The sequence below is a fragment of the Camellia sinensis genome, chromosome 5 (genome assembly GCF_055761805.1).
Source record: "Camellia sinensis isolate YWXY chromosome 5, ASM5576180v1, whole genome shotgun sequence".
Classification (NCBI taxonomy): Eukaryota; Viridiplantae; Streptophyta; class Magnoliopsida; order Ericales; family Theaceae; genus Camellia; species Camellia sinensis.
In genome coordinates, this window is record NC_138965.1 from 87819304 (window position 1) to 87831826 (window position 12523).

The following is a 12523-nucleotide window of genomic DNA, read 5'->3' on the forward strand; positions in this document are numbered from 1 at the left end:
ACTTTCTTATCTGCAACCATATTTGCTTCCTCTTGATAATTCTCCCAAAGCTGAAGTAGCTTTATTTTTTCAAGTATTTCTACAATCAATAATTATATGAAGATATATTATAAGTATATTAATTGTAGATTTTAAGAAATGACATAATATAAGCTGAATAAGAACATATTTAGTACATACCTCATGCATCAATAATTTGGTAATAAAACGTCTTTGTAGACTGCATTGCGGGTATACACTCCTTCTTCATTATTAACTGAACCCTTTTTAACCAAGACTTTCGTTGTTTGATCTGACACCCCTCGAGATAAAGCAACATATAGTTGCCCATGACTAAATACATGATCCGGAAGGTAAATTCCCACATGTGGAATTGTTTGACCTTGTGATTTATTTATCGTCAAAGCAAAACTAAGGCGAACTGGAAATTGTGTGCGAGTCATTTCAAATGGAAGTTTTAAGTTTTCCGAGCCTTTAATGGAATGCGATGTAGGAAAACTCTCGTGCCTTTGAAATGTCCTGTTAAAATCTCTGAATCTATGAAATTATCGTTCAAAGCTCGACACAGTAGCCTTGTGCCATTGCACAAACCAGAAGAAGGGTCAAGATTCCTCAAAAGCATAATTGGGGCTCCAACTTTCAAATGCAATGCATGTGGGGGCATTCCTCCTGGTGAAATGGAATTTAAAAACTCTTGTTGATACAAATTTTGGGTATCATTTTCAACTTTATCAAATGAGTGGTACACTCTTGATTCTCCTGGAAATCTCTGAATGATTTTCTCATTGAGCTTGTCGACATCTTCATTGTGAGGAGTTATTATGCCCCTACTAACCATATACTCGGCGTCAAAAGAATGGTTTATGTTATCAGGATAAATTTCTTCTAATAGTTGAACTATTGATTCTTCACCATTCCATGGTATTGCCATCGATGTTGGTACTTTGATCATTTCATCTATAATGGTAGGTTGTACACCATTTCCAACAGATAAAAAAAATTCACCAAACTGTTGGTCATTTATAGAGCGCATGTTTTGCTTTAAACGAAGTATTTAAATGTGACTCCAAAGAGGTGATTTGACTATCGATGCAGCAATAGTTTCAGCTTTTGTACCTTTAGGAACAACTGGAAGTACTTGTCGAAAATCACCACCAAACACCATAAGTTTGCCACCAAATGGATAATCAACACCAGTGATGTCTATGAGTGTTCGGTTAAAGGCTTCAAAAGCATAACGATTTGTCATTGTAGCTTCATCCCAAATGATGACTGTTGCACGTCTAATCAATTCTGCCAAATCTGATTGTTTAGGAATGGAACACGCGGACGAAGCCTCTGGATTTAAGGGGATCTTGAATCTTGAATGGGCAGTCCTTCCACCAGGTAAAAGTGTAGCTGCAATTCCAGAAGTTGTTGTTGCAATGGCAATTCTCCCTTGACTTCTCACTGAGGCCAATAGTGCATGATATAAATATGTCTTTCCAGTTCCTCCTGGGCTATCCACAAAGAAGATTGCACCAGTATTGCATTCCACAGCCTCCATGATTGAATTGAATGCTAAGTGTTGATCACTATTTAATGTGGCAATAGAATTTAAGTCTTCTCGAGGAGTTACAATGGAAAACTCATCTTGTATTACCTTTGGAACTGTTGAATTATCATCCAAATTCATTGTCATCTCAGGCAAATCGTATTCTGATATGTTCTTATTATGCTGTAGCAGGAGACGGTTTATATCTTGCAGGGTTTTGTTAAGGATATACATATTATTCATACTGTTTGAAGATATGTAATCTTCAATCAAGTAAGGATAAATTTCATCCCACAAACTTCGCACCCTTGTTGGCACACAGTAAACCAAAATTGTAACGAACAATCTCCTTAAAGCTGATGGCATGTGCATGGTTGCAGCTTCTAACAAACATTGTCGTATGCTATCATCATGCTCTAACAAACCATGATGTTCAGCTGCTTGTTTAAAAGTTGGGTACGCAATTCCATTAACCATCAACAAATGATCGAATGATTTTGGTCCTCAAATATGATTGAGTAAAATTCTCAAGTAAAATCTCTCCCTTTCTGATGGCGAAATTGTGTAAATTCTACCAATTACTCTTTGATGGTTCAATCTCAACTGCCAAATCTTTGCGCTATTGCACCATCTATAGTGTTGCGGTATCTCTCGATATAAGTATCGATTTGCAGTTTCATCATCAACATTTAATTGAAAGAATTGGGTAAGCATTGTTCTGGAATAATACTCATCGCCTAAAACATTTGTGATGTCTTGGAATGTATAAAACCTCACTTGCTGCTTATTTGGTAAGTGTATTTGGAGGCGTTCTACGCTAGGAGTCATTTTGGTCATTGAGAATTTGAATATTTTCCACAATGCTTCTGGAGCACAAACCCATCTTCCATCTATGAACTGTTGTACTTCGTCATAATTAGGACCTTGACGAACTTCTAATGCAACACGATCAGGCCCTTTATAAACATATTTGTATAAATACTTCATACTTGTAACACTACCATAAATTTCAAGATTGATATGACAATCATATTTCAAGAGCAACCATGGGTTGCATGGAATGACCCAACTATTATCCACCAAGACGCTTGGATTACTCTCTACAGGAACTTACTCCCCTTCTCTTCTTCGATAAATAGGATATGAATCGTTTCCAAGTGTAGTATTTGAAGAAAATGGCTTTGGGAAACGTCTTTTTCACCGACCATTTGTCATACACGGGGACCGTTCATTGTACATTCCACATGGGCCATGTATCATGTGTTTCAGAACTACACTGTATAATCTAGGCTCTAATCTCTTGTCTGGAATTTCAGCTCTGACAATGTTATCATAATCATCAGGAGTGCGTAACTTATCATTTTCATCCAAAATAATGACCATGTGGGCATGTGGTAAGCCTCTTTTCTAGTACTCAATAACATATGCATTAGGGCTGCTCGCGGGTCGGTTTTGGCCGGGTGCGGGTCAAAACCGACCCGACCCGCACTTATGCGGTTGGGGAAAAATGGACCCGCAACCACCCGCGATGCGGTTCGCGGTTTGTGCGGGCGGGTGCGGTTCGGTTTGCGGTTTAGTTTTTTTTTTTTTTTTTTTTAAACTTAAGCAAATTTGACATTTTTTGTTACTTTCTAAACACTTTTTTTTTTATTTTTTATAAGAGTTGAAAATTAAATTACAAGATATACAATTCATGATCATAATAAATAGTCCACATGTTAGATAAGATGATATGGAACCATGCTTGAGGATAGTAATTAATCTTCCTCCTTAGCTTGCAAAAACAAACCCTTAAAAGTCAAACTAGTAACACTAATTTAAATATGCAAAAACAAACCCTTAAAAGTCAAACTAGTAACACTAATTTTAATAGTGGATTAATCTTCACTGTTTAGTTTTTAATATGCAATAATGTGATAATAGAATGACAATTCAAAATACCATATTTAACTGTGTCTACTAGACTAATGGAATATAATGATTTTTTTTTTATATGTATAAATAAAAGTCAAACTAGTAACACTAATTTAAATATCATTATATCATGATAATGTATATAAGTGCCCATATAATAAATTTTACTTTCATCCAAAATGTAAAAATAAAAATAATAACTAGTTATCTCCATCCATTCAAAATGCAAAAAATAATAATAATAACTAGTTATTTTTTCTTAAAAAAAAATATATATATATATATATATATATATATATGCGGGTTGCGGGCGGGTCGGGTTTGACCCGAACCCGATCTTTTGCGAATTTCTTGACCCGCACCCACCCGCCTACCTACATCGAAACCGCCCAAAGCACTGCGGGTAGGGTAGGGTCGGGCGGTTTGTGCGGGCGGGTGGGTTTGTTGCCCAGCCCTATATGCATATGCCAGAACCTTCCCGAGTACATGTTTTGTAAGAATGTCAGTCTTCATCTCATCAAATTTTGAATGAAATATTCTTGTTAGCAAATTAGGATGATCATGTGGTGACTGTCCAGGTAGCAACTCAGCTTTAATTTCAGGCCAATTTGGATTGCAGGTCATCGTAAGAAAAAGATCAGGTTTTCCATACTTTTGGACCAGAGCCATTGCATCTTGATATCGCTGATACATGTCTCGTGGGCTACCAACAAATGACGATGGAAATATTGTTCTACGACCAACATTACCTAAACAAATACTTCACAAAAGGAAAAAAGAAATTGTATGTATGAATATAAACAAACATGCGTACATGTAATTGTAATATCGTACGTGATAATTTGTACCTCCATAATTTTCACCAGCATGTATTGCATCTAGAAGACCTTGATAAAAATCTGCTCGAATGTGATTCTGATGAGTACGTATCCATCTTAATTTGTTGGACTCAATCTTCACGTAATTATCTACAACATACTGCTGTAAGAGACGACCTCCTCGAAGAAAAAGAGATTGATCACCAGGGCGAATCTGAATTGATAGTATTTCAATGCTTTTAAATAATTAAAAGTAAAGATTTTATACGAAATAATTATAGATTGAATAACTTCGACAAAGTAATTTTTTAATATTATGTATACGTCATTACCTGTAGCATATAAGAATAGAAATCACAACATGTTACTTTTCTACCATCATTACTTCTGATATTTACATCCCATCCATATGAACCGTAGGGTAACAACAGAGGATACTGTAATGGATCATAGTATCCGACAATATCATAAATATTTAGGAGGTGACCATTGGCTGATTGGACAATGATATCTCTTGGTTTTAAATTTCCAGCTTCTTCGCCACCTACTAAAACTGCAGCAACTTCAGGAGCAGTAGGAAGGTTGTATTGGGGCCTATTACGTGGTTGCTCTTTGATTTGAAGTCTACATTCATGTATGTCTGGACGCTAAGCCAATTGGAAAAACGTGTGTACAAATGGATTATGAGTATTTAAAATATTCTTTATCTTGTCAAGCAAATCCAAGTGCAATTCTTCATTTTCAGACATTCGATTCTCATTCTCGTGGTCAGTGTCATAAACATACAGTTGCAAATATCTCGGTCTGTTGCTAGAATTTGGTAAGAGACTCCCAATCTTATGATAAATGGCTCCTTGTGCACGAAACGTGTACACACCTCGAGTTCTTGTTGCTAAGTTTTCATCAACATGAACACCCATTGAAGTGAATAAGAAAACATGATTGTAGGCTCGAATATTTTGTCTGAAATGACGACCTTCCACTGTTTGGTCAGAGAAAACATCAATCATCTCATTTGGAGCTATTACTGGTGGCAAAATAATTGTTCCATTATTACAACACATGGTAGATGTTTCACGGTGGAACAATCTTGCGTTGCAATGTCTACATGTAGTTGGAGCAGGGAACTGCATTCTTTGAAACCTTTCACTTTCATGAAAATTTCTTGCACAATTATGATATCTCCTATGGATAAATGATCGATTATCTGGAATATCTTCATCACTCAAAGCATCCTGATTGTGGTCGACGTGAGGGATATTTCCTATAACAATACATGTATGATGTATGGATTTATTATTAGCACAATAGTATTTATTTGAAAGTGTTTGAGTTTCATGTTGAATATTAAATTTAATTGTACTGCATATCATATTTGCATGATCATATTTTTTACATTTATTGTAAAGGTTGTTTATTTTGTAAAAGTACTTAAACTAAATAAATTATTTGTACCTTCCATCTGAACTTCGCGAAGATCTTGTCTGTTGCCACTCGTGCTTCCATGCTCATACGTCGAATGAGTAGGTGCATATCGGGGTAAGTCAATACGTGCGAGTGCAGTCATTCTACTTTCCCGTCTAAAAACATTAGTCGCAACCAAATTGCCTTCTTCGTGAATGGTTGGAAAAACTGTTGCTCGCGGCCTACGGCATCCTGTTCTATTTCTTCTTGGGATTGCATCGAAAAAGTTTAACATGCATCCTAGCAGTTAAAATTATAAATAATAAATTAAATGAATATTAATGTCAAAAGTGTTAAAGCTTACAAAAAAAAAATGTTTATAACATTTGAATACTTACTACTTGTTTGTGCATTCGTCATATTATGTACTTGATTTGGATGAGAAGTTTGTTCGATATTTTCAGATATTTGCCTTCTTTGTCGATAATTTGTTCGTCGCCTTGCAAGTTGTTGTTCGCGTTGTTCAATAGTCAAAGCAACCCTCATTTGTTTAGCATAATTACGCCAACTTTCCCTTTGAATTTCTCTTTGTTGCAAATTAGAGGTCGCACTTTCTTCGCGAATAAGCAATCTTCACCTGTGCTGAGCAAGACGACGTTGCTCCAATCTTGCTGAGCGTTGTTCAGTGCTTAAGTTTTGAATGCGTAACTGTTCAAATTCTCTTTGTGGTTGTTCAGTTTGAACATTTGGTTCCGAAGCTGAGCGTTGCCTCCTCTGTTGTAGGTATAAACGACGTCGTTCACGATTTTGTTGTTGTACATGTCTCATATTTGATGTGTTAGGGTAATCGTGATTCATTTTTCGTAAGATTGTAAGCAAACTAACACTTACGTAGATGAAATCCGGCTATCTTTAAAATGTGCCTACATTATATAAAATTATGTAAGAGGCAGTTATAGTATATTCACAATGCGACTCGTATACTCACAATATAATAAGCTTTATATTTTTATGTAAGTGTTTTCATATGTTTGTTTTTATATTTTTATAATGCATATTATTTTAAGCACTAATCTCATTTTGTGGAGAATTAAATAAAATTGCAAGTGAAAGAGATTACCTAGTAATGATGAGCCAAAACGTGTGCAACTTGAGATATGATTTAAAAACAAACTGAATATAAATTTTTCAAACATTCGATTAAATATAAAAATAAATAAAAAATAGAATTAAAAATACTTACAGTCAAAAGAGAAGTAGAAGATAAGTATTAATAAAACACGATTGTAGAAGTTATTTGTTCTGACAATCACAAACTCATTACGTAATAAATATAAAAAAAAATCATATGAAATTTTGGGACCAGTGAATTCTTTCTTATCAAAAAAATACACTTCAAAACAAACATATGAATAAACAAAGAGTTTTTTAGAAAAGTTACAATAAAAAAAATTAGACATCTACAACTTTCTTTGAATTTTGGCCACCCATGGTTTTTTCCAAATTTCATGAGATTTGGCCAAACTTTCATGAATTTTAACTAAAAAATTATACAACAAAAATTCATATAAATAAATATTAAAAAAATTACATATAAATAAAAATAAAAATAAAGATTGAATAAAAAAATTACATATTTGATTTTTTCAAGCATAGAAAAAGAAGTTATATATTTGAAGCCATTACAAACTGAAGCAATAGAACACTTACCGTGAAAGCAATTAGGTGTCGATAGAGAATAATTCGAAAAGTTTATTCTGAACAACACAAAGTTATAAAGCAACCTTCTGAATCAATAAACGAAGGAAAATAATAGTCAGTTTTTCTCTCCAACAAATCGATTAACATACTTTTTTTCTTTTACTTTTTAATGAAGAAAATAAAAAGTATAAGTAATAATGGTACACACAAAATAACAAAACAGGAACCCATATTCTTGGAACACTTGCAGTAAAAAATAAATAATAAACCCCCAAAAAAAAGACTTATTTGTTTTTAATTTTTTTGAAATAAAACAATTTTTATGAACATTGAATTGTTTTTAAGAAAAACACAAACACAAAATTAAGCAATCAAACAACCTAATTTTTTGAAAACATAAATTGTAAACACACAAATACAAATGTTGATATCAAAATTCAGACCCCTCTCTGAAACCATATTTGACCCCTCTTGGTAACATGAGACCGGAGAATATGCTCCATATTGTCATAAATCTAAATTGATAACGACTTGCATAAAATCTCCGGTATCATGTTACCAAAATTCTTTCATCTTCCCCTCTCTCTCTATTTACTATAAAATCTTCCCTTTTATTTGTTCAATGATTTATTTCTTTTTTGTTGGGAGAAATACTATTCAAGAACATTGCAATCTTATGATTCTCTTTATTCGAAATATATATCTACTGCTTATCCTACAATGTAAGCGTAGTATTGTTAATTATATTTTTATTTTCTTCAATAAAAAGTTTCATTATGTAATTAGGTTTTGTGGAGAAAAAAATATATTGATTCAGAACACTATTATGTATTTTGTTTCTTCATTAAAAACTTTCATTGTGTGTGTTTTTGGAGAAAAAAAAAAAAAAAATCAGTGCTCATAATTTTGTGTGTGTCTGTTTTTGAAAAAAAATCGGTATTTTTTGTATTTTCATTAAATTAATTTATAGGTTCTTAAATTTTAGGTTTTTAATTAAACAGTTTGACACCTATGTGCAATTTTTTAGAGACTTAAATAGTTTTGGCTTTTTTCCTCTTTCACTTTTTAAGCTATTGTTTCTTTTTGTGTATAAATTCAGCTTTTTGTTAATTTGATTTGTTTGTTTGTTTACTTTTGTGAGAACACTATTATGTATTTTATTTATTCATTAAAAAGTTTCATTGTGTGTGTTTTGAAAAAAAAATAAATAAATAAATAAATTCAATGTTCTTAATTTTGTGTGTGTGTATTTTTTGGGGGAAAAAAGCAACGTTTTTTGTATTTTCATTAAATTAATTTTTAGGTTCTTAATTCATATTTATGCAAGCTTCTTTGAATAATTTGGCACCATGACGTAGTGTAAAAGAGACCCAGTAATCAAAGAAACACAAACATAAAGTCAACCCAGACAACATAAATTCACATACATTATTTAGGATATAAAGTTGATAGTTACTCACAGATCAACAAATCATAGATAAAACCACAAAAAACATAATTAATTTAAATTAGAAAATTTAAAAAAGGTGGTGGTGCTTCTTTCCTCGTACAGTTGAAAACAACCATATGCAAAAACAAAGGTTTTTTTTTTAAGAATTGTTACAAATAAAGAAAATGGCACAAAAGATGATATCTATACAAATCCAAACAATTTGACTAAACCCAAAGAACTTGCAAACATTAAGTCCAGCTAAAATGAACCTATGTTATTTCAAGATTGAAAATTTAAATTTGCCAAACAATAATAACCTTTTCCTTCAACATAGAATTGAAATCAGAACAAAATCATTTAAAACAAATAAATTGACCAAAACCCAAAATTCTTAACTTATTACACGCCACTGAATGATTTTTATTTTTTATTTTTATACTGATCATTCATATAAACTTATTGATCATTCTTAACTTATTAATAACTTTTGGTGTCCTCCTTGTCTATCTATTGTATGTTCTATTATTTTTATTTGGATTTCTTATTTCGGTTTTTCTTTATTCTTAAATTTGTGTGTGTGTGTGTTTTTGTGGAAATATATATAGATATATATGTATATATATAAAAATTGAGAGAAAGAAATGGACAAAACAATGAAGAATTGATTCATCACAATTGATATATCATAATTATAAAAAATAAAATAAAAAGAAAATTTGAGAGAGAAACTTTGGGCGAAAATAAAGCATACTCAACTCTATATGGGGGGGGGGAACTCTACAATAATCCATCAATAAGTCTAGAATACTTACAGTAAAAGTAGATAAGTGTACATAAAGAATGACCTGAGAAGTTGTTTATTCTGAAAAACACAAACTCATAAAGCAACCTGCAACAAAATTTACATTATTAAACGAAAAGATACAACGCAAAATAATGTTTGATTTAGTTGGAATATTTAATATTATAGAAATTATAATTAACAATATTACAAAAAAAAATACAAAAATGCATATCTGTAGGACCTTGAATTATGGGAAAAAGCCCCTAAAAGCCCAAAAGTTTTTAAAAACTGAATTATGGGAGGTTGCTACTAAAAAAAACACATAAGAGAAACCAAAAATAACACAACATGGGCAAGGAGGTTGGTTTACTTAATTAACATATCCTCTTCGATCATGATAGATCTCCACACCTGTGCCAAACCAAAAAATTGAATAGGAGAAACAAAAATAAAATAAAAATTAAGTGAAAAAAATACAAAATCAAAACATACCAAACAGGACAAACCCCAAAACTATTTACGCATAAGTATACACAGAAGTACACAAAATAGAGAGGTACAAACCCAAGAGACTTAGAATACTCATAATGAAAAATAAATAGTAACATTGAAACATATTTGATGTACATAAAGAAAACTAAAAATTACAGAATTAAATAGCCAAAGAATTATGAAACAGATTTATTCATCTTACTCTTTGAAGACTCATTATGATTTGTCTAATACTTAACTTCACCATATAAATTGACTCCAACACCTATTTATAAAAAAAATAAAATAAATAACTATCAATTTCTGGTCGAAATAAAAAATAATAAATAATTGAAGTTAAATTATATAAATAGTCTCTGTACTGCACACGATATGTCAATTTAATCCCTATTATAACAATCACATTTTATACTACTCAAATAATACCTTTAAAAAAAATAAAAAAAAATCACAACTTCTACCAAACATAGGCAGGAGGTTGGTTCACTTAATTAACATGGCACTATGAGGCCCACCTAGTGCTTGAAACAACCATTCATTTGTAGGGTTTATCCACAAAATAGTTGGTATAAAACTTTTAATTAATTTGATCAAATTTTTCTTAGAAAATTGAACGGATAATAAAATTTTTAATATAGGTAATTTATGTATTTATTTATTTTATAAGATAAATGTAACCCAATGATATGAATTTCATTATTCAATAAACTTAGTTTTTTGTATATGGATACTCGTTTCAATAGATTTTACAGAATAAACTATCAGTATCATTCAATCTAGATTGTAAAATCAAAAGCCTAACCCAAACCTAATAATCTTACAATACTTATAGTAGCCACACACACACACACACACACACACACACACACACACACACACAAAAAAAAAAAGAGGAATATTTACAATAAAAAAAGATTGGATTTACATAAAGGAAAGTAACAGTTACAGTGAAATAGATTTGATATAAACTCAGAAAAGTAATAGTCTATTTTTTCTCAAAGGAAACTAATAACATAATGAAACTTTTTATTTTCGTTTTTAATTAAGAAAATAAAATGTATACTTAACAGCGTACACACAAAATATAAAAATACAAAGCCATACTCTTCGAACACTTACAATAAAAAAAGATTTGATATATACAAATAAAAATAATAATAAACTATTAATATAGAAAATAAAATAATAAAAATTCTCTAAAAAAAAGGAAAACTATTTTTTAAAAATAAATTTTAATACTGTTATCTTTAAAAAACAACAGATACCCAAACCTAATACTCTTACAATACTTATAGTAGCCAAAAAAAAAAAAGAATATTTACAATAAAAAAAGATTTGATTTACATAAAAAAAATAACAATTACAGTGAAATAGATCAATAAACTAAGAAAAGTAATGGTTTATTTTTTTTCCCAAGGAAACTAATAACATAATAAAACTTTTTGTTTTCTTTTTTAATGAAGAAAATAAAATGTATACTTCACAGTATACACCCAAAATATCAAAATACAAACCCATACTCTTTGAACACTTACAATAAAAAAAGATTTGATATATACAAATAAAAATATTAATAAACTATTAATATAAAAAATAAAATAATAAAAATGCAAAAAAAAAATACTTTTTTTAAAAAAATAAATTTTAATGCTGTTATTTTAAAAAAACAACAGATTTTAAGAATGCTGAATTGTTTTTTTAAACAAACACATAAAATTAAGAAAACAAACCCCCCCCCCCCCAAAAAAAAAAACCACACTGTTTGCTACTAAAAAAAAAAACCAAAAAATTATAATTTCTGAACTAACAGAAAAGTCAATGGTATATACAGAATATTTTTATATAATAAACGTGATGTTTTATTAGTTTATGATTGAAATTAATATTATTTATAATTTTAAGTTTGACCAAATCATATCAAAATTCTATTTATCATAACCATCTATTTACTATCCTACCACACCAAATCAAATCTCTTTTCTTTTCTTCCTTAGAACTTCATTGCAACTGGTGATGAGAAGATGAACCCACAAAGTCTAAGAATGACTTCACAATAATAATGACTTTACAATCGACCAATTTCAAAACACACACACACACAAATTGCAAGGTATAGAGGATAAGAGAGAGATCTTGAGTGAAGATCTGGATCAGTAATATATATTGACTCAACCTATCAAAAAAATAAATGGTAAATTCTATCCTCTGAAATGCCAGGGTGGGCCTAAGTAGCATAATCATTAGATTTATTAGTCATGCTCCCATACTATTGTCAGCAAGCAGTCTGTTTTGCCAAACCAAACACTCACCTCTTTAGTGTATGCAACAATTGCACCTTCCTCTGAGAAAATCCATTTTTAATCTGTCAATAGAACCCATAATCATTCACCACCATCTCAAAACATGTCTCTCTCTCTATCTGTCCATTTGCAGAGAAGCCATTT

The 12523-nt window shown here is 31.0% G+C and overlaps 2 protein-coding genes across 2 annotated transcripts; both read right to left on the reverse strand.

Moving 5' to 3' along the window:
• Positions 1 to 1054: 1054 nt before the first annotated feature.
• Positions 1055 to 2011, reverse strand: LOC145791514 (uncharacterized). Its single transcript, XM_082871872.1, has one exon. The coding sequence runs from the start codon at positions 2009 to 2011 to the stop codon at positions 1055 to 1057; it is 957 nt and encodes a 318-aa protein (XP_082727998.1).
• A 27-nt stretch (positions 2012 to 2038) lies between these two features.
• Positions 2039 to 5833, reverse strand: LOC145791515 (uncharacterized). The gene is made up of 6 exons (XM_082871873.1): positions 5722 to 5833; positions 4933 to 5530; positions 4599 to 4890; positions 4297 to 4480; positions 3897 to 4197; positions 2039 to 2531 (listed from the first exon to the last, which is right to left on the reverse strand). The coding sequence occupies exons 1-6, from the start codon at positions 5831 to 5833 to the stop codon at positions 2039 to 2041; spliced, it is 1980 nt and encodes a 659-aa protein (XP_082727999.1).
• Between the last annotated feature and the right edge of the window lie 6690 nt (positions 5834 to 12523).

What these genes read in the sequence shown, in the direction of transcription:
- LOC145791514 (XM_082871872.1), bottom strand. Translation starts at nt 2,011, where the DNA reads ATGGTTAATGGAATTGCGTACCCAACTTTTAAACAAGCAGCTGAACAT.
- LOC145791515 (XM_082871873.1), bottom strand. Translation starts at nt 5,833, where the DNA reads ATGACTGCACTCGCACGTATTGACTTACCCCGATATGCACCTACTCAT. An exon ending in CATAATCCATTTGTACACAC is followed by an intron (nt 4,891 to 4,932) that starts GTTTTTCCAATT and finishes ACATGAATGTAG; the next exon opens with ACTTCAAATCAAAGAGCAAC. An exon ending in TGCTGGTGAAAATTATGGAG is followed by an intron (nt 4,198 to 4,296) that starts GTACAAATTATC and finishes GTATTTGTTTAG; the next exon opens with GTAATGTTGGTCGTAGAACA.